This window comes from Amblyraja radiata, chromosome 1 (assembly GCF_010909765.2).
Source record: "Amblyraja radiata isolate CabotCenter1 chromosome 1, sAmbRad1.1.pri, whole genome shotgun sequence".
Lineage (NCBI taxonomy): Eukaryota > Metazoa > Chordata > Chondrichthyes > Rajiformes > Rajidae > Amblyraja > Amblyraja radiata.
The window spans coordinates 192074114-192099936 of record NC_045956.1 but is presented as its reverse complement, the minus strand read 5'-3'; the positions used below and the strand labels follow the sequence as shown (position 1 = coordinate 192099936).

At 50.4% G+C, this 25823-nt stretch overlaps 2 protein-coding genes across 2 annotated transcripts in view; both read right to left on the bottom strand.

Moving 5' to 3' along the window:
* The window catches only part of LOC116982908 (zinc finger protein 229-like), a 968520-nt gene that overhangs the window by 501016 nt on the left and 441681 nt on the right, over positions 1–25823 (bottom strand). The gene's annotated exons all lie outside the window — the stretch shown is intronic.
* Positions 4237–6272, bottom strand: LOC116990127 (zinc finger protein 239-like). Its single transcript, XM_033047700.1, has 3 exons — positions 6072–6272; positions 4581–5535; positions 4237–4241 (listed from the first exon to the last, which is right to left on the bottom strand). The coding sequence occupies exons 1-3, from the start codon at positions 6270–6272 to the stop codon at positions 4237–4239; spliced, it is 1161 nt and encodes a 386-aa protein (XP_032903591.1).

Here is a 25823-nt window from a genome sequence, read left to right as displayed (position 1 = left end):
TAATGTGGATATGTGGGAGGTTATTCACTTTGGTAGCAAAAACAGGAAGGCAGATTACTATCTAAATGATGTCAAGTTGGGAAAATGGGAAGTACAACGGGATCTGGGGGGTCCTTATTCATCAGTCAATGAAAGTAAGCATGCAGGTACAGCAGGCAGTGAAGAAAGTGAATGGCATGTTGGCCTTTAAAACAAGAGGAGCTGTGTATTGGAGCAAAGAGGTCCTTCTGCGGTTGTGTAGGGCCCTAGTGAGACCACACCTGGAGTATCGTGTGCAGTTTTGGTCCCCTAATTTGAGGAAGGACATTCTTGCTATTGAGGGAGTGCAGCGTAGGTTTACAAGGTTAATTCCCGGGATGGCGGGATTGTCATATGCTGAGAGAATGGAGCAGCTGGGCTTGTACACACTGGAGTTTTGAAGGATGAGAGGGTATCTTATTGAAACATGTAAGATTATTAAGGGTTTATACACGCTAGAGGCAGGAAACATGTTCCTGATGTTGCGGAAGTCCAGAACCAGGGGCTACAGTTTAAGAATGAGGGGTAAGCCATTTAGAACTGAGACGAGGAAACACTTTTTCTCACAGAGAGTTGTGAGTGTGGAATTATCTGCCTCACAGGGCGGTGGAGGCAGGTTCTCTGGATACTTTCAACAGAGAGCTAGATAGGGCTCTTAAAGATAGCGGAGTCAGGGGCTATGGGGAGAAGGCAGGAACAGGGTACTGATTGAGGATGATCAGCCATGATCATATTGAATGGCGGTGCTGGCGCGAAGGGCCGAATAGCCTACTCCTGCACCTATTGTCTATTGATATGATATGATACGATATAGAGGAAAGCTTTTCAAGTTCAAGTTGGAATTTATTGTCCCACGTACCAATTAAGGTAGTGATATCCGAGTTACAATACAGCCATACTAAGTAAAAAGCAACAAAACACACAGCCACATGAAATAAAATTTAACATAAACAACCACCACAGCAGAATCCACATTCCTCAGGGTGATGGAAGGTAATAAAGTTCAATCATCTTCCTCGTTTGTTCTCCCGTGGTCGGGGCTGTTGACCCCTCCGCAGTTGCCGCTGCCGACGGTCCGATGTCTGAAACTGTCGCGTCGGGATGATGGAAACTCCGGCGTTGGGACGGATTGGAACTCCCAAGTCAGCCTCTTCTTACCGTAGACCGAGGGCTTCACGGTGTTAAAGCCCACAGGCCCCGCGGTCCGAGCTCTTCACAGGCGATCCTCGGCAAAGGATCACAGGCTACGCGATGGTATGTCTGCGCCGTGCCTGCGGCTTGAAGTGCTGGGCCTATCTTCAGGAAAGGTTGCACCACTCCACATTGTTAGGCCGCAGGGAAGGACGGAGATGCGACACGGATAAAAATCGCAACTCTGTCGAGATAAGTGACTGAAAAAACGTATCCCCCAATTACCCCCCCCCCCCCCACTCCCCACATAAAACAAACCAAAAAACACTAAAACATATTTTTAAAACAAACTTAAAATAATAAAACAGTAGAAGGGACAGACAGACTGTTGGCGAGGCAGCCAGTGCTGGTGGAGCGACCCGGTTGACACAAATTATTTGGAGGCCAATCTACATTTGTTTATATTGCTTAAAAAAAGACATTTATTTCATTGGAATACAAATTGACTCCAGCGGTTTAACGAGCAAAAACCCTTGTTTACCGCAGCCGGAGACTTGCGGACGTCCATGAGCGGAGAGCGAGATCTCACCTTTCGGAGTTGAGGGGGAACGGCCGGGGGATGAGAAGCAGTGACGAGATGGGGTCGGGACAGACTCCAGGACTTGATTAGGAGGGGGGTGGGGGGAGAATTCAATGTTCATGTCATTGGGCTGTAAGCTAAGAGGTGCTGTTCCTCCAGTTTGCGTGTCACCTCACTCTGGCAATGGAGGAGGCCAAGGACAGAAAGACCAGTGTGGGAGTGGGAAGAGGAGTTAAAATGGTTGGCAACCGGGAGATCCAGCAGGCCTTTGCGGACTGAGCGCAAGTGTAGGGTGAAATGCACGCCTGGTCTAGATACAAGGAACAGCAGATGCTGGTTTACAAAAAGAGACACAATCTCCTGGATTAACTTGCACCTCTGGAGAGCATGGACAGGCAACATTCTAGGTCAGGACCCTTCTTCAGACTGCTTTGGGGGTGGAGAAAGTTGGAAAGAAGAGGTGGGAGAGGTCACCTTAGATTCCCTTCCCTCTACAGATGCGGCCTGACCCAGAGTTCCTCCACCGCTCTAGAGGGAATGGACAGAAGATGTTTTGAGTCAGGAACCTTCTTCAGACTGATTGGAGAGGGTTGAGGGGAGGATGCTGGAAGAGAGATGGGGGCTGGACAAAACCTGGCAAGTGATAGGTGGGCACAAAATGCTGGAGTAACTCAGTGGGACAGGCAGCATCTCGGTGAGAAAGAATGGGTGACGTTTCACCCATTGAGACCCTTCTTCAGAACTGATAGGTGGATATAGGTGCGGAAGAAACAAGAAACTGCTGATGTTGGAACCTTGCATAGAACACAATCTAGTTAGATGCACAGAATCTCTTGCCCAGAGTGGGGGAAATTGAGAACCAGAGGATATAGGTTTAAGGTGAAGGGGGAAAGATTTAATAGGAATCTGAGAGGTAGATTTTTCACACAAAGGGTGGTGGGTGTATGGAACAAGCTGCTAGTGGAGGTTGTTGAGGCTGGGACTATTCTAACATTTAAGGAACAGTTAGATAGGTACATGGATAGGACTAGTTTGGAGGGATATGGACCAAACGCAGGCAGGTGGGACTAGTGTAGCTGGGACATGTTGGTCAGTGTGGGCCAGTTGGGCCGACGGGCCTGTTTCCACACTGTATCACTCTGTGACTCTAACATGAAGTGCTGCAGTAACTCAGTGGGACAGGCGGAACTGGAGAGAAGGAATGGGTGACGTTTCGCGTCGAGACTGAAGAGTGTTTCAACCCGAAACGTTACTCATTCCTTCCAGCATTTTGTGTCTACCTAAACAGCGCCTATCCACGTGGCGGTTTGCCAGTAGGCTGGAGGAGCGGGCAAAGGCCTTGCCACAGAGCGGCAGGTGAAGGGGCGCTGGCCGGTGTGGACTCGCCGATGCTCCAGCTGGTGGTCAAGGTGGGTGAAGACCTTACCACAGGACGGGCAGGGGAACATAGAAACATAGAAATTAGGTGCAGGAGTAGGCCATTTGGCCCTTCGAGCCTGCACCGCCATTCAATATGATCATGGCTGATCATCCAACTCAGTATCCCGTACCTGCCTTTTCTCCATACCCTCTGATCCCCTTAGCCACAAGGGCCACATCTAACTCCCTCTTAAATATAGCCAATGAACTGGCCTCGACTACCCTCTGTGGCAGAGAGTTCCAGAGATTCACCACTCTCTGTGTGAAAAAAGTTCTTCTCATCTCGGTTTTAAAGGATTTCCCCCTTATCCTTAAGCTGTGACCCCTTGTCCTGGACTTCCCCAACATCGGGAGCAATCTTCCTGCATCTAGCCTGTCCAACCCCTTAAGAATTTTGTAAGTTTCTATAAGATCCCCTCTCAATCTCCTAAATTCTAGAGAGTATAAACCAAGTCTATCCAGTCTTTCTTCATAAGACAGTCCTGACATCCCAGGAATCAGTCTGGTGAACCTTCTCTGCACTCCCTCTATGGCAATAATGTCCTTCCTCAGATTTGGAGACCAAAACTGTACGCAATACTCCAGGTGTGGTCTCACCAAGACCCTGTACAACTGCAGTAGAACCTCCCTGCTCCTATACTCAAATCCTTTTGCTATGAAAGCTAACATACCATTCGCTTTCTTCACTGCCTGCTGCACCTGCATGCCCACTTTCAATGACTGGTGTACCATGACACCCAGGTCTCGCTGCATCTCCCCTTTTCCTAGTCGGCCACCATTTAGATAATAGTCTGCTTTCCTGTTTTTGCCACCAAAATGGATAACCTCACATTTATCCACATTATACTGCATCTGCCAAACATTTGCCCACTCACCCAGCCTATCCAAGTCACCTTGCAGTCTCCTAGCATCCTCCTCACAGCTAACACTGCCCCCCAGCTTAGTGTCATCCGCAAACTTGGAGATATTGCCTTCAATTCCCTCATCCAGATCATTAATATATATTGTAAATAGCTGGGGTCCCAGCACTGAGCCTTGCGGTACCCCACTAGTCACTGCCTGCCATTGTGAAAAGGACCCGTTTACTCCTACTCTTTGCAGGGAAGGGACGCAGCCCGCTGTGGGTACGCCGGTGCTGCCACATGCTGGACATGCGGGTGAAACCCTTGCCCCACTCAGCGCACACAAAGGGTCTCTATCCAGTGTGTATCTGCTTGTGCTCCCGCAGCCCCCGTGCGCTCTTGAAACGCTTGACACAGTGGGAGCAGCTGCTCGCCGGCGTGGGCCGGTGCTGCCGCAACCCCCACGAGCTGTCAAACTCCTCACCGTTGTACAGGCAGTCCTAGGGCTTGCCACTGGTGTGCATGCGCTTGTGGGCCAGGGAGTGGGAGGCCATGGCAAAGCGCTCTCCACACCGGGCTGGGGAAGGGACGGTCGCCGGCGTGCACCTGCTGATGGGACACCAGTCTGGTGGAGCTGGTGAAACCCTTGCCGCATTGGGCACAGGTGAAGGGGTGCTCGCCGGTGTGGGTGCGCTGGTGCTCTAACAGCCTGGTGGAGCTGGTGCAGCTCTTGCCGCACTGGGAGCAGGTGTAGGGGCGATCACCGGTGTGGGTGCGCTGGTGGGACAGCAGCCTGGTGGAGCTGGTGAAGCCCTTGCCGCACTTGGCGCAGTTGTAGGGACACTCGCCAGTGTGGGTGCGCTGGTGCTCCAGCAGGCTATCGGAGCGGGTGAAGCCCTTGCCGCACTGGACACAGGTGAAGGGACGCTCGCCGGTGTGGGTACGCTGGTGCACCAGCAGGCTGCTAGAGCAGGTGAAGCCCTTGCCGCACTGGGCGCAGGTGTAAGGGCGCTCGCCGGTGTGGGTGCGCTGGTGCTTCAGTAGGTAGTTGGAGCGGGTGAAGCCTTTGCCGCACTGGCTGCAGGTGTAGGGACGCTCCACGGTGTGGGTGCTCTGGTGCACCAGTAGCCTGGTGGAGTGGGTGAAGCCCTTGCCGCAGTCGTTGCAGGTGTATGGGCGCTCACCGGTGTGGGTGTGCTGGTGCATCAACAGCCTGGTGGACTGGGTGAAGCTCTTTCCGCACTGAGCGCAGGTGTAGGGGCGCTCGCCTGTGTGCATGCGCCTGTGTATCTTCAGTTCCGGCAACGACTTGAAGCCTTTGTCACAGCCGGAGCAGGTGAAGGGCCGCTCACTGCTGTGCACCCGCCGGTGATGCAGCAGCCCCGACGACTGGGCAAAGCTCTTGCCGCAGGTGGAGCAGCCATAGGGCTTCTCACCCGTGTGCACCCGCCGGTGCATATTCAGGTCATTCATTGTCTTGAAGTTCTTGCCACAGTCGGAGCAGTCGAAGAGGCGTTCTCCTGTGTGCACCCGCCGGTGGATCTCCAGCTGGCTCGGATGCTGCCAGGCCTTGCCACACACGTCGCATTTATAACGCTTCTCCTTGTTGTGTCCCGTCATGTGATCCTCCATCGAAGCTCAGCCCCTCGAAGCTCAGCCCGCACACCGAGCAGATGGGGGGCTCACTGGCACCCTCGTCACCTTCAATGGCCACTCACATTCCCATCTCCGTCCACAGCAACGGCTCCTAAACCCTGCAGGAGGGGAACACAGAGGGTCAACAATCTGGCAAACAGGACATTACTAACTCGTCAACATTGCTAGTGCTTGAAGGGGGTGGGAGTGGGAGGCAGGGGATGTGAGTAGGGGGAAGGGGAAGAGGGGAGGCGGGGGTGAAGGGGCTGTGGTGAATGGGGGAGCGGGGAGTGGGTGGAAGGAGAGAGGTGTTAAGGAGGCACGGGAGGATGAGGACAGAGGGAGTGAGGGGAGGGGGAGCAGGGAGGGGGGAGAGGGGGTGTTGTAAGGGGGTAGAGGAGGGGGTGAGGTAGCAAGTGAGGGAAGAGGGGGGGGGCTGCATCAACCTGGGGGCGCCGAGCATCTGGGCTCTGCGTCGAGCCGCCCGCCCGCCCACAAGTCCGCCAGCCAGCCGCCCTGCGCCGTGTTGTACCCCCGCCCTGCGCTGTGACGTCTGCCACGCACACGACCGGCGCCCTGACGTCACCCCCAATCTGAGGGGGACTGACGGCACTGCCCCGCCGGTGATTGGCCCTGGGGGATGGCATGCATCATGGGAAGAAGGTCACACAGTGCTGGAGTGACTCAGCGGGTCGGGCAGCGTCTGTGGGGAATGTGGATAGGCAAAATTTGTCTCTTTGAGCCAGCACTGCCATTCAATATGATCATGGCTGATCATCCAGAATCAGTAAACCGTTCCTGCTTTCCCCCCATATCCCTGATTCCATTAGCCCACAGATAAATCTAACTCTCTCTTGAAAACATCCAGCGAGGAGGTGAGGGGGGTGAGTGGGTGAGGGGCTGTGAGTAGGGTGGGGGTGTGTGGGAGGGTGAGTGGGGGGGGTGAGTAGGGTGGGGGTGTGTGGGAGGGTGCGTCGGTGGGGGTGAGTGGGGGGGGCTGAATGGGGGTGTGTGAGGGGGGGGGGGTGTGAGGGGGGTGACGGGGTGCAGGTGGTGAGGGGGGGTTGAAGGGGGGTGAGGAGGTGAGGGGGCAGTGGGTGAAGGGCGGTGAGCGGGGGGGTGCGGGTGGTGATGGGGTGAGGAAGGGGGGGGTGAGGAAGGGGTGTGAGTGGGTGAGGGGGGGTGAGGGGGGCTGTGGGAGGAGGGAAGGGTGAGGGGAGGGAGGGTGAGGCGGGAGGTGTGAGTGGGTGAGGGAGGGGATGAAGGGCTGAGGGAGGTGAGGGTGGAAGGTACACAAAAATGCTGGAGTAACTCAGCGGGTGCAGCAGCATCTATGGAGCGAAGGAAATAGGCGACGTTTCGGGCCGAAACCCGGGGGGGATGAATGGGGGGATTGAGGGGGGTGAGTGGGGTGGGGGTGTGCGGGGGGTGAGTGGGAAGGGGGGTGAATGGGGGGGGGTGTGGAGGGGGTGTGAGTGGGTGGGGTGGGGGGGGAGTGAGGGAGGGGAGTGGGGGGGGGTGAAGTGGGGGGGGTGACGGGGGGGCAAGTGGGGGGGACGTGGGGTGAGTGGTGGGGGGGGGTGGAGTGGGGTGGGGGTGTGTGAGATGAGGTGGGGGGGGGGGAGGGGCGTGAGGGGGGGGTGGGGGTGAGTGGGGGGGGTGTGAGTGAGGGGGGGGGTTGAGGGGTGGTTGAGGGGGTGAGTGTGGGGGTGAGTGAAGGGGGTGAGGGGGTGAGTGGGGGGGGTTGACGGGGGGGTGAGTGGAGGGGGGTGAGTGGAGTGGGATGAGTGGGGGGGAGACAGGGGGGTGAGTGGGGGGGTAAGAGTAGGGTGGGGGTGTGTGGGAGGGTGCGTCGGTGGGGGTGAGTGGGGGGGGCTGAATGGGGGGTGTGTGAGGGGGGTGACGGGGTGCAGGTGGTGAGGGGGGGTTGAACGGGGGTGAGGGGGCAGTGGATGAAGGGCGGTGTGCGGGTGGTGATGGGGTGAGGAAGGGGTGTGAGTGGGTGCGGGGGGGTGAGGGGGGCTGTGGGAGGAGGCAAGGGTGAGGGGAGTGTAGATCAGTGCATGCTCCTTTAACATAGTGACCTCACCACTACTAACCACTCCCCATTGTCTCCTGTATAATTGTAGCTTCCCCACCTCCAGCTCGCTCTCTAGTTCCAGTGATGACCACGGACAGCTAGGGCATAAAGCGTGTACTGACTTTAATAAAGATACTTAGTAAAAGACTTTGTGTGTCGAACAAGACCTTTTACATGGTGTCAGCGCGGTAGACTTGCGTCTCCTGTTAATCGGCTTTATTTTATTATTTGTTTATCCCAGTTGTGTCCCCACCTTAACATTTTACTATGGCTAACTCGTGTCGTCGTCCCGACAAGCTCGTTTTTGACGCGGACATCGTGCACCGCTGGACTGTCTTCCAGCGCGACTATGAACACTACATCGCGATCGCTCATCCTGGTGCCACTCCTGCTGGAATCTGAAAACGTCACCCTGCTGGGCGCCCGTGCATGCCAGGACTTTGGTTTGGTCTCTTTCCACCGCGACATCCACCTGGTGCAGGCTCCCATGGACCCCCTGAACGAGTATCCCGACCGTTTTGATGACGTTCTGGGCAAACTGCCCTGTGCCTACAAAATCGTTGTTGACCCGGAGGTCAACCCGGTAATTAGACCGGCCCACCGGGTGTCTTTTGCCATGAAGGGCCGCGTGGAGTCCACACTGCATGACATGGTGGCCACGGGCATCCTCAAGGAGGTGAGCGCTCCCACCCTGTGGGTCTCCACCATGGTCGTCGCTGCCAAGAAGGATGCGAGCGAGATCAGGATCTGCATCAACCCAAAAGACCTGAACCTTGCTATCCAACGCCCGCACTACCCCATGCGGACGGTGGAGGACGTCGCTGCACAGGTCGGTCCGGCCACAGTCTTCTCGGTCCTAGATGCCAAGAGCTCCTTTTGGCAGATCCCTCTGGATGAACGCTCCTCCTTCCTGACTACCTTTAGCACACCTTTCGGCAGGTTCCGTTTTCTCCGCATGCCTTTTGGGATCAACTCAGCTAGCGAGGTTTTCCAGCGCACCATGGAACAGCTGTTTGCCGGGTTGCCGTGCGCTATCATTGTGGATGACATCCTGGTGTACGGGAGGGACGTCGCTGAGCACGACCTGCACCTCCGCAAAGTCCTGGACAGGGCTCGTGAGATCAATCTCAAACTTAACCCGAAGAAGTGTCGGTTCCGCGTTCAGGAAGTCACTTATGTAGGTCACGTTTTCACGGCCGGGGGACTAAAGCCAGACCCCCAGAAGACGGCAGCGGTCACCGAAATGCCCGCTCCCACCGACGTGCCCGGCCTGCAGCGCTTTCTGGGCATGGTCAACTACCTGGGGAAGTTCATACCCGACCTCAGCGAACTGAGTGCCCCCCTGAGGGAGCTGACCAAGAAGGACAATGCCTGGGTCTGGCTCCCGCACCACCAGTCGGCCTTCGTGGCCCTGAAGTCCAAGCTCGCACGCACCCCGACTTTAAAGTACTTTGACCTGAACAGGCCAATCGTCCTCACCTGCGATGCATCTCGGTTCGGCCTCGGTGCCGCCTGCCTGCAGCTCTACTACAATCGGCAGCTGCCTGTTTCCTACGCCTCTCGCACCATGACCCCTGCTGAGCAGCGCTACGCTCAGATCGAGGAGCTCCTTGCCGTGGTGTTCGCATGCTCCAAATTCAAGGGCTACATTCTGGGCAACTCCTTCACCATTGAAACTGACCACCAGCCGCTGGTCTCTATCTTGAACAAGCCAATCCACGCGGCCTCTTCACGTTTGCAGCGAATGATGCTGCAGCTCCAACGTTTCACGTTCGAAATTGTGTACCGCAAGGGCAAGGAAATGTTCGTGGCCGACACATTGTCCCGTGCGCCGCTCCCTTCCATTGCCCACCATCCATACGAATCGTCTGACCTGATGGTACTGAACGTTAACATTGTTCCCTCTTGGCAGATGCAGTCCCTGGTCAAACACACTGCCGCTGATCCTGCCCTGCAACAGCTTGAGGGCGTCATCCGCCGTGGCTGGCCTGACCGACGCTCTTCCCTACCGGCTGGTGCCGTGCCCTACTTCCTGGTTCGGGACGAATTGGTGCTGCACAACGGCATGGTGGTGAAGGGTCACAAGGTCGTGGTGCCGGCCGCGCTGCGGGATCATTACTTTCAAACCGCCCACAACGGCCACCCCGGCGTGGAAGCCACTTTGTCCCAGGCCCAAGCCCAGTTTTACTGGCCTGGCATGGTTCAGGACATCCGGGACAGGGTCTCCGCCTGTGCTGCCTGCAACAGTCAACAGCGCCAACCTCTCATGCAGCAGCCGGCTCCCGAGTTGCCGTGGATGGCTGTCGCCACTGACATATTCGAATGGCTTGGCAAACACTTCCTGGTCCTGGTGGACTCCTACTCCAGCTGGTTCGAGGTGGACCAGCTGCCGTCCCTCACGTCTGCTGCCGTCATCGGGAAGCTTCGCCGCCACTTTTCGACCTTTGGTTCCCCGGTGACTGTCCAATCCGACAACGGCAGCCAGTTTACCAGCGCGAAGTTCGGCGCCTTCGCCACCCAATGGAACATTCGCCACATCACCAGCTGCCCCGAGTACCCGCAAAGCAATGGCCTTGCAGAGTGCGCTGTCCGCAGCGCCAAGGAGCTGCTGGAACATTGTCGGCTTTCTCATTCGGACTTCTACCTTGCCCTCCTCAACCTCCGCAACATTTCCCGGGACCCCGCACTCGGTTCGCCTGCCCAGCGACTCATGTCCCGCACCACTCGACCCCCTCTCCCGGTCTCTCAACAATCCCTAAAGCCCGCGGTCCGCAGCCCTGCCGCTGTCACGGAGCGCATCATCGAGAAGCAGGTCATCCAGAAGCGCTCCTTTGACAAATCATCCCGTCTCCTTCCCCGTCTGTTCCCAGGCCAGGTTGTCCGGATGAAGTCCACCTCCGGTCATCACCGGCTGGCCGTTGTCGTTGGCAATGCTGACTCTCCCCGGTCATACCTGGTTGATTATGAGGGCACCGTTTACCGTCGGACTCGCCAGCACCTACTGCTTGTCAACGAGCCTGCTCCGCCCCCCGCAGACCCGTTTTCGCCGCCGATCTCTTCCCCACTGCCCGATACTCCTCCTGCCCCTGTCATTCCTCGCATGCCCCGGACACTGCCCTCTCCGCTCTCTGTGCCCCGCACACCCAAGCCTCCTTCTCCTGCCTCACCTGCAGGCGTACCTGTTTCGCCCCCCCCTTCTCCTCCTTCCCCTGTGCGCTCTTCACCCGGGTCTCCCATCTCTGTCCCTGCCCCCGTACCTGCAGCTCCTGCGGTTGAAGGGGAAGGCGGGTTGCGCACTCGCTCTGGGCGGTTGGTCAAGCCGCCTGTCCGGTACGGAGTGTGCGAGTAGTCTGTATCATGATTGTCTAACTGTTCCCTGCTTATGGTCTGATTCTAGCGTATGAGCCGTGGTCGCTTTTGTTTCCAAGAGGAAGGATGTAGATCAGTGCATGCTCCTTTAACATAGTGACCTCACCACTACTAACCACGCCCCATTGTCTCCTGTATAATTGTAGCTTCCCCACCTCCAGCTCGCTCTCTAGTTCCAGTGATGACCACGGACAGCTAGGGCATAATGTGTGTAGTGACTTTAATAAAGATACTTAGTAAAAGACTTTGTGTGTCGAGCAAGACCTTTTACAGGGAGGGAGGGTGAGGCGGGAGGTGTGAGTGGGTGAGGGAGGGGATGAAGGGCTGAGGGAGGTGAGTGGGGGGGGTACACAAAAATGCTGGAGAAACTCAGCGGGTGCAGCAGCATCTATGGAGCGAAGGAAATAGGCGACGTTTCGGGCCGAAACCCGGGGAGGATGAGTGGGTGATTTGAGGGGCTGAGTGGGGGGGTGAGTGGGGTGGGGGTGAATGGGGGGGTTGAGTGGGGGGGGGGGGGGTGGGGGGAGTGGGGGGGTGAGGGGAAGGTGGGTGAGTGTGGGGTGTGTGAGGGGGGTTGAGGGGAGGTGTGTGAGGGGGTTGAGGAGGTGAGGGGGGGTGTGCGAGGGGGGCGTGAGTGGAGGTGAGGAGGTGAGTGGGGGGTGTGCGAGGGGGATGATGAGGTGTGTGAGGGGGATGAAGGGGGGTGAGGAGGTGAGGGGGGAGTGGGTGAGGGGCGGTGAGCGGGGGTGAGTAGGTGAGCGGGGGGTGAGTGGGTGTGGGGGTGAGGGGTGGTACGGGGTGCAGGTGGTGAGGAGGGTGTGGGAGGGGAGGGGGTGCGTGGGGAGAGGGTGAGGGGAGTGCGGGTGGTGAGGTGGGTGAGATGGGTGGGTGGGGTTAGGGGCTGAGGGGGCATGAGTGGAGGGGGTGAGTGGGGGGGGTGGGTGACGGGGGGCGAGGTGGGGGGTGTAGTGGAGGTGGGGAGTGGAGGGGGAGTGATGGGGGGGTGACGGGGGGGCGAGTGGGGGGGGTGACGTGGGTGTGAGTGGGGGGTGACGTGGGTGTGAGTGGGGGGTGACGTGGGTGTGAGTGGGAAGGGGGCGAGTGGGGGGGGGGGTGGGGGGGGTGAGTGAGGGGGGTGAGTGGAGGTGAAGGCGGGTGAAGGGGGCGGGGCCGCCGCACGGACCTGCACCATCGGGAAACCGCGTCTCGCCAACTGTCGCTCGATCGCCCTGCGCCGTGACGTCCAATCGCCCCGCCCACCCTGCGCCGTGACGTCCAATCGCCCCGCCCACCCTGCGCCGTGACGTCACCGCCCATCCGAGGGCGTTGCTTCGTGAGGAACTGTCAAGATGGCGGTTGATGTTTAAATGTGAAGTCGGCACCAACTGCCGGAGTGACGCAGCGGGACAGACAGACAGACAGACAGACGGGCAGCGTCTGTGGAGAGAAGCAACTGGGCGGCTGTGGTTTCAGCTCCACACCCTGATGGTGATGATGGTGATGCTGCACTGAAGGTAAAAAGCTGCAGTAACTTTGTCATCGAGTGATAGATGTGGAAACAGGCCCTTCACGTAGCAATGTTACAACATTTTGAGATTTTATAATTCAAGCCTGTAATTGATTCCATCTGATAAAGCATTAAAAGAAGTTTAATTTGACACTTAATTCACTTTCATATCTTCAGTATTAAAAAAGCTATGGCCATTTTCATACTTGGAAATTAGCATCTTGTACCCTATTGCTTTTCCATTCTTAACACAAAAGCTGTAATCGAGGACAGTCAAAAGCCCATAATTTTCTTAAAAGTTAAGAGAACTGAATGAAATGTTCAGTTATTATAGATTGAAGAATTCTGAAACAAAACAACTTACTTGAATGACCTGAAATGAAAGCATATAATTAGTTAGTTACCTATTATTGCAAATTGACCGTTGTGACGGAAATAGTAATAAACACCCAGACTGCCTTGAAAATTCAAAAATATGATATTCTCAAGATCAGAACTATAATATTATTGTAACGTTAAATCAAATAGTAAATACCCAACAAAAAATTAATATTCATCAGTGTCTTGGACCCTACACCTCGACATCCCAGACCCTCAGCACAGGAGCACCGCAGGGCTGTGTGCTCAGTCCGCTCCACTACGCCCTATACACACATGACTGCTTGCCCCATCACCCCGCAAATAGGATCATAAAATTTGCGGACGATACAACCGTGGTGGGGCTCTTCTCAAATGGGAACGAGGTCGCCTATAGAGAGGAGGTGCATAGACTTTCTGAGTGGTGTGCTCACAACAATCTCTCTCTGAACACTAAAAAGACAAAGGAGATCATCACTGATTTCAGGCGACATAGAGCGGAGCTCAGGCCACTGGAGATAGGGGGCGAGGAGGTGGAGAGGGTGCCTAGTTTTAAATTTCTGGGGATCAACATCAGTGAGGATCTTAAATGGTCTGTGAACTCTGCTGTAGTTGTAAAAAAGGCGCAACAGAGACTTTACTTCCTCAGAACACTGAGGAAGGCCCATCTGTCTGCTAAACTGCTGGAGTCTTTCTACCGCTGTTCGGTAGAAAGCATACTGACTTACTGCATAACTGCCTGGTTTGGGAACTGTTCAGCAGCTGACAGAACAGCTCTCCAGAGGGTGATAAAAACTGCCCAGGGTATAATTGGACTCCCCCTGCCCCCTCTGGAGGACATTTACCACTCCAGATGCCGCAGCAGGACCTGTAATATCGTGAAAGACATTACACATCCTTGTCACCACCTTTTCACACTGCTGCCCTCAGGAAAAAGGTACAGGATCGCTAAAGTCATGCACTGCCAGACTCAAGAACAGCTTTTACCCATCAGCAATCTTGGAACTGAACTCTGTCTCGGGAGCAGGTTATGGGGAAGGAGGGGGGGTGGGAGACAGTGTTAATTTATGTAAATGTAAATCCATGGGTGGGTTTGGGGAGGGAGGGAGTGTAAAAAGTATGAGTATGTGAATGTTTGAAGTTCTTTTAAATGGAGAGACACAGTAATCTCGTTGTATGTGACACATGCAATGACAATAAAGCATTCTGATTCTGTCATCAAATCAATTAAATTCATCTAAATTCAATTGTTAGATCTAAACATCTGTCCCATTCTTAAGAATAGCCAAAGTATCCAAATAACAAACTGATCGACATTCTGGCAGGCAGGTTTGCCAGGGCTATACGTGTGGGTTTAAAGTAAATAGTGGGGGGGAGGGATTGACAAATTGGGAGTATAAAGATGGAGTTGAAGGGGAAGTGGCTACGGGAAAAATTACAAAAGATTCTCAAATTAATGGGAGGGAAAGCTTGAGAATGGACAACAGAGTAAGGTCAGGGCCAATTGCGAGAGGGGAAGTGATTTAGTGTTATGTAATGAACCGGTTTTGAAGGACCTCGAGGTTAATGACCTCTGTCTGCTCAGGGAGAGCGAGGAGGTCATAGATAGGAGTTACAGGGAGGAGGTCACTCCAAGACCACGGGAGACAGAAAACTGGGTCACAGTTAGGAAGGGCAACGGGCTGAGGCAGGGACTGGTGAGTACCCCGGTGGCTGTACACCTTGAAAATAAGTACTCATGTTTGAGTAAAGGTGGGGGAGACAGCCTACCTGGGGGCAGCGACAGCGGCCGGGCCTCTGGCATAAAGACCGGTCTTGTTGCTCAGAAGGGAAAGGAAAAGAAGAGGAGGGCAATTGTAATAGGGGACTCTAGAGTCAGGGGGTCGGATAGGCGATTCGGTGGACGCAGACAGGAGACCCGGATGGTAGTTTGACTCCCTGGTGCCAGGGTCAGGGATGTGTCTGAACGTGTCCAAGAAATCCTGAAATGGGAGGGAGGGGAGCCTGAGGTTGTGGTACATATAGGTACCAACGACATAGGTAAAAAAAGAGAAGAGGTCCTGAAAGAAGAATTTAGGGAGTTAGGTAGAGAGTTAAGGAGAAGGACTGCAAAGGTAACAATCTCAGGATTACTGCCTGTGCCACGCGACAGTGAGAGTAGGAATGGAGCGAGGTGGAGGATAAATGAGTGGATGAGGGACTGGTGCAGTGGGTATGGATTCAAGTTTCTGGATCATTGGGACCTCTTTTGGGGAAGGTGTGACCTGTACAGAAAGCACGGGTTGCACTTGAACTCAAGGGGGACCAATATCCTGGTGGGGAGATTTGCAAAGGCTACTGGGGAGACTTTAAACTAGTATGGTTGGGGGGAGGGACTCAAATTGGGAAAGCTAGCAGTCAGTGTGTGAGGCAGAAGGCAGAAAATGGTAGCACTCTGACCCAAAATGTAGGGGAGAGAGAAGAAAAAGACAATAAACAGAGAATAAGAGAGGGTGAGTTTCTTAAATGTGTATATTTCAATGCTAGGAGCATTGTAAGAAAGGTGGATGAACTCAGAACCTGGATTGACACCTGGAAGTATGATGTTGTGGCGATCAGTGAAACATGGTTGCAGGAGGGCTGTGATTGGAAACTAAATATTCCAGGATTTCGTTGCTTCAGGTGTGATAGAATTGGAGGGGCAAGAGGTGGAGGTGTTGCATTGCTTATCAGGGAAGATATTACAGCAGTGCTTTGGCAGGATAGATTAGAAGGCTCGTCTAGGGAGGCTATTTGGGTGGAACTGAGAAATGGGAAAGGGGTAGCAACACTTATAGGGGTGTATTATAGACCGCCAAATGGGGAGCGAGAATTGGAAGAGCAAATATGTAAGGAGATTGCAGATATTAGTAGTAAGCACAAGGTAGTGATTGTGGGAGATTTCAATTTTCCACACATAGACTGGGAAACACATTCTGTAAATGGGCTGGATGGTTTGGAGTTTGGAAGGAGCGGTGCTGGACCTCCTGTTAGGAAATGAGACAGGCCAGGTGGCAGAGGTATGCGTTGGGGAACAGTTCGGGACCAGTGATCACAATACCATTAGTTTCAATATAATTATGGAGAGGGTCAGAACCGGACCTAGGGTTGTGATTTTTGATTGGAGAAAGGCTAACTTTGAGGAGATGCGAAAGGATTTAAAAGGAGTAAATTGGGACATTTTGTTTTATGGGAAAGATGTGGAAGAGAAATGGAGTACATTTAAAGGTGAAATTTTAAGAGTACAGAATCTTTATGTCCCTGTTCGGTTGAAAGGAAATCGTAAAAATCGGAAAGAGCCATGGTTTTCAAGGGAAATTGGACACTTGGTTCGGAAAAAGAGGGAGATCTACAATAATTATAGGCAGCATGGAGTAAATGAGGTGCTTGAGGAGTATAAAGAATGTAAAAAGAATCTTAAGAAAGAAATTAGAAAAGCTAAAAGAAGATATGAGGTTGCTTTGGCAAGTAAGGTGAAAGTAAACCCAAAGGGTTTCTACAGCTATATTATGTTGTATATATGGACCAGTAAGGCCTTTGACAAGGTTCCTCATGGAAGGTTGGTTAAGAAGGTTCAATGGTTGGGTATTAATGTGGCCCTTGTGGCTAAGGGGATCAGAGGGTATGGAGAGAAGGCAGGTACGGGATACTGAGTTGGATGATCAGCCATGATCATATTGAATGGCGGTGCAGGCTCGAAGGGCCGAATGGCCTACTCCTGCACCTAATTTCTATGTAATAGCAAAAGGATAACGAGGGATAAAATTGGTCCATTAGAGAGTCAGAGTGGACAGCTATCTGCAGAGCCAAAAGAGATGGGGGAGATATTGAACAATTTCTTTTCTTCGGTATTCACCAAGGAGAAGGATATTGAATTATGTGAGGTAAGGGAAACAAGTAGAGTAGCTATGGAAACTATGAGATTCAAAGAAGAGGAAGTACTGACACTTTTGAGAAATATAAAGGTGGATAAGTCTCCAGGTCCGGACAGGATATTCCCTAGGACATTGAGGGAAGTTAGTGTAGAAATAGCAGGGGCTATGACAGAAATATTTCAAATGTCATTAGAAACAGGAATAGTGCCGGAGGATTGGCGTACTGCGCATGTTATTCCATTGTTTAAAAAGGGGTCTAAGAGTAATCCTAGCAATTATAGACCTGTTAGTTTGACGTCAGTGGTGGGCAAATTAATGGAAAGGATACTTAGAGATAATATATATAAGCATCTGGATAAACAGGGTCTGATTAGGAACAGTCAACATGGATTTGTGCCTGGAAGGTCATGTTTGACTAATCTTGAATTTTTTGAAGAGGTTACTCGGGAAATTGATGAGGGTAAAGCAGTGGATGTTGTATATATGGACTTCAGTAAGGCCTTTGACAAGGTTCCTCATGGAAGGTTGGTTAAGAAGGTTCAATGGTTGGGTATTAATGGTGGAGTAGCAAGATGGATTCAACAGTGGCTGAATGGGAGATGCCAGAGAGTAATGGTGGATGGTTGTTTGTCAGGTTGGAGGCCTGTGACTAGCGGGGTGCCACAGGGATCTGTGTTGGGTCCACTGTTGTTTGTCATGTACATCAATGATCTGGATGATGATGTGGTAAATTGGATTAGTAAGTATGCAGATGAAACTAAGATAGGTGGGGTTGTGGGTAATGAAGTAGATTTTCAAAGTCTACAGAGAGATTTATGCCAGTTGGAAGAGTGGACTGAAAGATGGCAGATGGAGTTTAATGCTGATAAGTGTGAGGTGCTACATCTTGGCAGGACAAATCAAAATAGGACGTACATGGTAAATGGTAGGGAATTGAAGAATGCAGGTGAACAGAGGGATCTGGGAATAACTGCACAGTTCCCTGAAAGTGGAATCTCATGTAGATAGGGTGGTAAAGAAAGCTTTTGGTGTGCTGGCCTTTATAAATCAGAGCATTGAGTATAGAAGTTGGGATGTAATGTTAAAATTGTACAAGGCATTGGTGAGGCCAATTCTGGAGTATGGGGTACAATTTTGGTCGCCTAATTATAGGAAGGATGTCAACAAAATAGAGAGAGTACAGAGGAGATTTACTAGAATGTTGCCTGGGTTTCAGCAACTAAGTTACAGAGAAAGGTTGAACAAGTTAGGACTTTATTCTTTGGAGCGCAGAAGGTTAAGGGGGGACTTGATAGAGGTCTTTAAAATGATGAGAGGGATAGACAGAGTTGACGTGGATAAGCTTTTCCCACTGAGAGCAGGGAAGATTCAAACAAGGGGACATGACTTGAGAATTAAGGGACAGAAGTTTAGGGGTAACATGAGGGGGAACTTCTTTACTCAGAGAGTGGTGGCTGTGTGGAATGAGCTTCCAGTGAAGGTGGTGGAGGCAGGTTCGTTTTTATCATTGAAAAATAAATTGGATAGTTATATGGACGGGAAAGGAATGGAGGGTTATGGTCTGAGCGCAGGTATATGGGACTAGGGGAGAATACGTGTTCGGCACGGACTAGAAGGGACGAGATGACCTGTTTCCGTGCTGTAATTGTTATATGGTTATATGGTTATAATGAGCCATTAGGAGGCAGTGGCCACAACATGGTCAGGTTTAATCTACAATTGGAGAGGGAGAAGAGTAGATCGGAGGTGTCAGTGTTGCAGTTGAATAAAGGGAACTATGGGGCCATAGAAACATCAAAAATAGGTGCAGGAGTAGGCCATTCGGCCCTCCGAGCCTGCACCGCCATTCAATATGATCATGGCTGATCATCCAACTCAGTATCCTGTACCTGCCTTCTCTCCATAACCCCTGATCCCTTTAGCCACAAGGGCCACATCTAACTCCCTCTTAAATATAGCCAATGAACTGGCCTCAACTACCTTCTGTGGCAGAGAATTCCAGAGATTCACCACTCTATGTGTGAAAAATGTTTTCCTCATCTCGGTCCTAAAAGATTTCCCCCTTATCCTTAAACTGACCCCTTGTTCTGGACTTCCCCAACATCGGGAACAATCTTCCTGCATCTAGCCTGTCCAACCCCTTAAGAATTTTGTACGTTTCTATAAGATAGAAACATAGAAACATAGAAATTAGGTGCAGGAGTAGGCCATTCGGCCCTTCGAGCCTGCACCGCCATTCAATATGATCATGGCTGATCATCCAACTCAGTATCCCGTACCTGCCTTCTCTCCATACCCTCTGATCCCCTTAGCCACAAGGGCCACATCTAACTCCCTCTTAAATATAGCCAATGAACTGGCCTCGACTACCCTCTGTGGCAGAGAGTTCCAGAGATTCACCACTCTCTGTGTGAAAAAAGTTCTTCTCATCTCGGTTTTAAAGGATTTCCCCCTTATCCTTAAGCTGTGACCCCTTGTCCTGGACTTCCCCAACATCGCGAGCAATCTTCCTGCATCTAGCCTGTCCAACCCCTTAAGAATTTTATAAGTTTCTATAAGATCCCCTCTCAATCTCCTAAATTCTAGAGAGTATAAACCAAGTCTATCCAGTCTTTCTTCATAAGACAGTCCTGACATCCCAGGAATCAGTCTGGTGAACCTTCTCTGCACTCCCTCTATGGCAATAATGTCCTTCCTCAGATTTGGAGACCAAAACTGTATGCAATACTCCAGGTGTGGTCTCACCAAGACCCTGTACAACTGCAGTAGAACCTCCCTGCTCCTATACTCAAATCATTTTGCTATGAAAGCTAACATACCATTCGTTTTCTTCACTGCCTGCTGCACCTGCATGCCTACTTTCAATGACTGGTGTACCATGATACCCAGGTCTCGCTGCATCTCCCCTTTTCCTAGTTGGCCACCATTTAGATAATAGTCTGCTTTCCTGTTTTTGCCACCAAAATGGATAACCTCACATTTATCCACATTATACTGCATCTGCCAAACATTTGCCCACTCACCCAGCCTATCCAAGTCACCTTGCAGTCTCCTAGCATCCTCCTCACAGCTAACACTGCCCCCCAGCTTAGTGTCATCCGCAAACTTGGAGATATTACCTTCAATTCCCTCATCCAGATCATTAATATATATTGTAAATAGCTGGGGTCCCAGCACTGAGCCTTGCGGTACCCCACTAGTCACTGCCTGCCATTGTGAAAAGGACCCGTTTACTCCTACTCTTTGCTTCCTGTTTGCTAGCCAGTTCTCTATCCACATCAATACTGAACCCCCAATGCCGTGTGCTTTAAGTTTGTATACTAATCTCTTATGTGGGACCTTGTCGAAAGCCTTCTGGAAGTCCAGATACACCACATCCACTGGTTCTCCCCTATCCATGCTACTAGTTACATCCTCGAAAAATTCTATAAGATTCGTCAGACATGATTTACCTTTTGTAAATCCATGCTGACTTTGTCCAATGATTTCACCACTTTCCAAATGTGCTGCTATCCCATCTTTAATAACTGACTCTAGCAGATCCCCATCAATCTTCTAAATTCTAGCGAGTACAAACCGAGTCTATCCAGTCTTTCTTCATATGAAAGTCCTGACATCCCAGGAATCAGTCTGGTGAACCTTCTCTGTACTCCCTCTATGGCAAGAATGTCTTTCCTCAGATTAGGAGACCAAAACTGTACGCAATACTCCAGGTGTGGTCTCACCAAGACCCTGTACAACTGCAGTAGAACCTCCCTGCTCCTATACTCAAATCCTTTTGCTATGAAGGCCATGAGGGAGGAGCTGGCCAAAGTTGACTGTAAAGATACACTAGCAGAGACGACAGTGGAACAAAAATGACAGGTATTTCTAGGAATAATACAGAAGGTGCAGGATCAGTTCATTCCTAGGAGGCAGAAAGATTCCAAGGGGAGAAAGGGACGACCATGGCTGACAAGGGACATCAGGGACAGTATAAAAATTAAAGCGAAGAAGTACAATGCTGCAAAGATGAGCGGGAAGCAAGAGGATCGGGTAATGTTTAAAGAACAATAGCCCAAAAGACAATACAGGGAGAAAAGATGAGGTACGAAAGTAAGCTAGCCAAGAATATAAAACAGGATAGTAAAAGCTTATTTCGGTATGTGATAAGGAAATTATTAGTTAAGACCAAAGTTGGACCCTTGAAGACCGAAAAAGGAGAATTTATTATGGGGAACAAGGAAATGACGGATGAGTTGAACAGGTACTTTGGATCTGTCTTCACTAAGGAAGACACAAACAATCTTCCTGATATAGTAGTGGCCAGAGGATCTGGGGTGACGGAGGAACTGAAGGAAATCCACATTAGGCAGGAAATAGTGTTGGATAGACTGATGGGACTGTAGGCTGATAAATCCCCACGGCCTGATGGTCTGCATCCCAGGGTACTTAAGGAAGTGGTAGAAATCATGGATGCATTGGTGATAATTTTCCAATGTTCTATAGACTCAGGATCAGTTCCTTTGGTTTGGAGGGTAGCTAATGTTATCCCACTTTTTATGAAAGGTGGGAGAGAGAAAACGGAGAATTATAGACCAGTTAGCCTGACATCGGTGGTGGGGAAGTTGCTGGAGTCAATTATAAAAGATGAGATAGCCGCACATTTGGTTAGTAGTAACAGGATCGGTCCGAGTCAGCATGGATTTACGAAGGGGAAATCATGCTTGACTAATCTTCTGGAATTTTTTTTAGATGTAACTAGATTAATGGACAAGGGAGAGCCAGTGGATGTAGTGTATCTGGACTTTCAGAAAGCATTTGATAAGGTTCCACATAGGAGATTAGTGGGCAAAATTAGGGCACATGGTATTGGGGATAGAGTGCTGACATGGATAGAGAAGTGGTTGGCAGACAGGAAACAAAGAGTAGGGATTAACGGGTCCCTTTCAGAATGGCAGGCAGTGACTAGTGGGGTACCGTAAGGCTCGGTGCTGGAACCGCAGCTTTTTACAATATACCTCAATGATTTGGATGAAGGGATTCAAAGTAACATTAGCAAATTCGCAGATGACGCAATGCTGGGTGGCAGGGTGAACTGGGAGGAGGATGCTATGAGAATGCAGGGTGACTTGGGCAGGTTGGGGGAGTGGGCAGATGCATGGCAGATTAAGTTTAATGCGGATAAATGTGAGGCTATCCACTTTGGTAGCAAAAACAGGAAGGCAGATTACTATCTAAATGGCGTCAAGTTGGGAAAAGGGGAAGTACAACGGGATCTGGGGGTCCTTGTTCATCAGTCTATGAAAGTAAGCATGCAGGTACAGCAGGCTGTGAAGAAAGTTAATGGCATGTTGGCCTTTATAACAAGAGGAATCGAATATAGGAGCAAAGAGGTCCTTCTGCAGTTGTACAGAGCCCTAGTGAGACCACACCTGAAGTATTGTGTGCAGTTTTGATCCCCTAATTTGAGGAAGGACATTCTTGCTATTGAGGGAGTTTATAAGGTTAATTCCCTGGATGGCGGGACTGTCATATGCTGAGAGAATGGAGCAGCTGGACTTGTACACTCTGGAGTTTAAAAGGATGAGAGGATATCTCATTGCAACATATAAGATTGTTAAGGGCTTGGACACGCTAGAGGCAGGAAACATGTTCCCGATGTTGGGGGAGTCCAGAACCAGGGGCCACAGTTTAAGAATAAGGAGTAAGCCATTTGGGACGGAGACGAGGAAACACTTTTTCTCACAGAGAGTGGTGAGTCTGTGGAATTCTCTGCCTCAGAGGGCGGTGGAGGCAGGTTCTTTGGATGCTTTCAAGAGAGAGCTAGATAGGGCTCTTAAAAATAGCGGAGTCGGGGGATATGGGGAGAAGGCAGGAACGGGGTACAGATTGGGAATGATCAACCATGATCACATTGAATGGCGGTGCTGGCTCGAAGGGCCAAATGGCCTACGCCTGCACCTATTGTCTATTGTATATTGATCACATCCACACAATAATTCACAAAAAACATGATTTTTAAATCTCACTTTGTCATGAATTTCTATGCCAATAGAAGCAATTGAATGTTTTAATTCCCATTAATTGTACTCTGTTGGTTTATAACACTGCTGCAGGCAAGGGTTGCTTTACACAGACATTTATTCAAAATCCACAAACATCCACTCTCAAGATATTCAAAATAATTATTTTTGCACAATCATGTCATAAGAACATCTAAATTATCTATATTTGTTATTGTCTATCCATGATCAATATTTTCATACTAAACCTGACTAAAATCTATGTACTGCGGAAGTTTACAATCAGATATTTAGCATGAAAATATTGATCATGGACAGGCAATAACACAAAATATAGATGATTTGGATGTTCTTATGATGAGTGTGCAAAAAATAATGAATTTGATTATCTGAGCGTGGATTGTGATAGATTGGAATGTGGCCGCTGCCATGATTTAAGCCCCGCGATATCGGCAGACATGACACGGCCGATCTCGGGGCCTGAATAACATATTTTGCATCATCAGATTAAAATGAAACCACACCAAAAAGCAAGGTAAGATGTTAAATATACGACATATTTTTTTTTGTCTTTGATGTTGATTTTGATCCGTGATGTTGAAGGCGTTAGAAGTCGCGTTTAACTTCAATCCACCGATGCAATCGACCAGCAACTTTTTTTTAAAAACGGGAACGGGTTCGCAGAACAAATTTTCTTCATCAGCTTGTAGTCCGAGCAAATCCCTCTCCGACAACCAATACGAACCTGCATTTTAATCCCACCCTCCCCTTACAGTCTCCGGAATCGCATGCACAGGCAGTGGGCAGATCTGGAGCGCCACTGATGTTAGGATTTTGTAACACTACTCTGGACCCACAGGACATTCAGGCCTTTTAAGAATATGGGGTGGGCCATTTCAAAATTCAATTTAATTGGCACTTAGCCAGTACAGTGAAATGAACGAATGAATAAGCCAAGTATGTTCACATGCAAGGAATTTGCCTTGGTGCTCCGCTCGCATGTCACAACACGACAGACAGTAACAATTAAGAATGACACATAAAACATGAAACATTTGAGTTACCAAGGTTGAAGGCCGTTTAGGACAGAGTTGAAGAAATACTTTTTTTCACCCAGAGGGTTGTGAATCTGGAATTCTCTGCCTCAGAAGGCGGTGGAGGCCGATTCGGCGGCTGCTTTGGAGGGAGTTGGACAGCGCTCTTAAAGATAGCAGAGTCAAGGGATATGGCGAGAAGGCAGGCACAGGGGTACTGATTGTGGATGATCAGCCGTGATCACAGTGTATGGTGGTGCTGGCTCGATGGGCCGAATGGCCTACTCCTGCGCCTATTGTCCATAAAATGCCGGAGTAACTCAGCAGGACAAGCAGCATCTCTGGAGAGAAGGAATTGGGCGACGTTTCAGGTCGAGACCCTTCTTCAGACTGAAGGTAGACACAAAAAAAACTGCAGTAACTTTGTCATAAAGTGATAGAGTGTGGAAAGAGGTCCTTCGGCCCAACAGGCCCATCAGGCCCTTTAAGCTTAAGGGGTGGGCCATTTCAAGATTCAAAATTCAATCTAATTGTCACTTAAGGTACAGAGAAATTGTCAAAGTTTGTCTCTTAAAAAGCAGATGGCAACAAAATTGTTAAAGGTAAACCAAGCCCATCTTTAATCGATCATCAACTGTGAGTGGTGGGTAGTACAAAGAGCACAAACGTTGCTCAGTCTGTCCCTGGGCTCCACTCAAAGAACAAAGGAAAGTTAGTATAATTATACATTTTCTTATCAATAAAACACACATTCTAAATCTGAGTGAAAGATCTATAGCCTAAGGGAAACAAGGGAGGCTGGACTCATATATTTGCAATGTCAGCCTTATTCTCAAATCTTGGCACAGCTTCAGTACAGCTGCCCATTCCAGAAGAACAACTAACTCCATTTTGTTTTCAAATGACTTCCATCTTGGTCCCAGAATGGGCATCCGTCTGTGAACTAAAACAAGCTTGTAAGACTTGGATGAAAGCCACTTCCATGTCCTTAGCTGGGACAGGCAGTTCAGACAGATATCTAATATGGTGCTGTGCCCAGACAATACATCTCTATGTTAATATATTGTTAATACATTGTTTCAATGATTAGTATAAACCAAGCTTCTAAGATTTTCACAGACTTCATTCTGCTGGGAAAATTCTCTTTATAAATTTGACTGCTTTCTGTTTTTCAGCAAATCTCCATTTTTAATTTACGAACCAAACTTGATCAAATTAAACTCTTTCATTCCCTCCTCTTTATCATATTGTAATACCCTTCCAATTCCTCAGTATTTACACAATGGTCGCAAGCATTTAATGATGACAATTGGAGCAATGATCAACAGAAAGATGAAGCCACAATGTATCAGGGTACCCCAAATTCCACTGACCCAAATGAAAGGCCACCAGTTCCCATATTCCTTACCATATCCATGCATGTCACTGCTAACCTTACGGATCCTTTTAATTTCGAGGGAAATGTGGGCAGCTAGGTCAGTGATATTAGAGGATTTATCAGGGATATAGGTGCAACTCTCTTGTTCTATTAGAGCATATGTGCCCCCTTTTTCTGCCAAGATAAAGTCTAATGCCCTACGATTTTGCAAGACCATAGTGCGGATGGCAACCATTTCTGCTGAAAGATATATCATGGCTGTCTTTGCATCTGTTAGAGCTCCGACAGTTGCATTTGCCATTACTTCTATGGCAGAGGCCATATTGAGCAACTCACTAGCTGACTTGGCTGTCCCGTACATGGGGAAAGCGATCATCCAAACCCTCTGTGTTTCTGAGATCTCCCTTTTATCTCTCAGGGTTCTAGTTATCTCTGCAAGATCCTGAACCATCCTCATACGGGGAACAACATTGGCTAAATAGCAGCACCCGTTCCAGTGGTTGTTCTTTCCCCACCTCCTTTCCCGGTGGCATCCCTGGCAGCCATGGGTATGTCCATAACCCACACACAAAGTA

Excerpts from the sequence above, each read along its gene's own strand:
- LOC116990127 (XM_033047700.1), bottom strand. The coding sequence starts at position 6,272 with ATGCCATCCCCCAGGGCCAATCACCGGCGGGGCAGTGCCGTCAGTCCC. Across the intron at positions 5,536-6,071 it reads CAGATGCTCGGCGCCCCCAG|GAGATCCACCGGCGGGTGCA; the intron begins GTTGATGCAGCC and ends CCGAGCCAGCTG.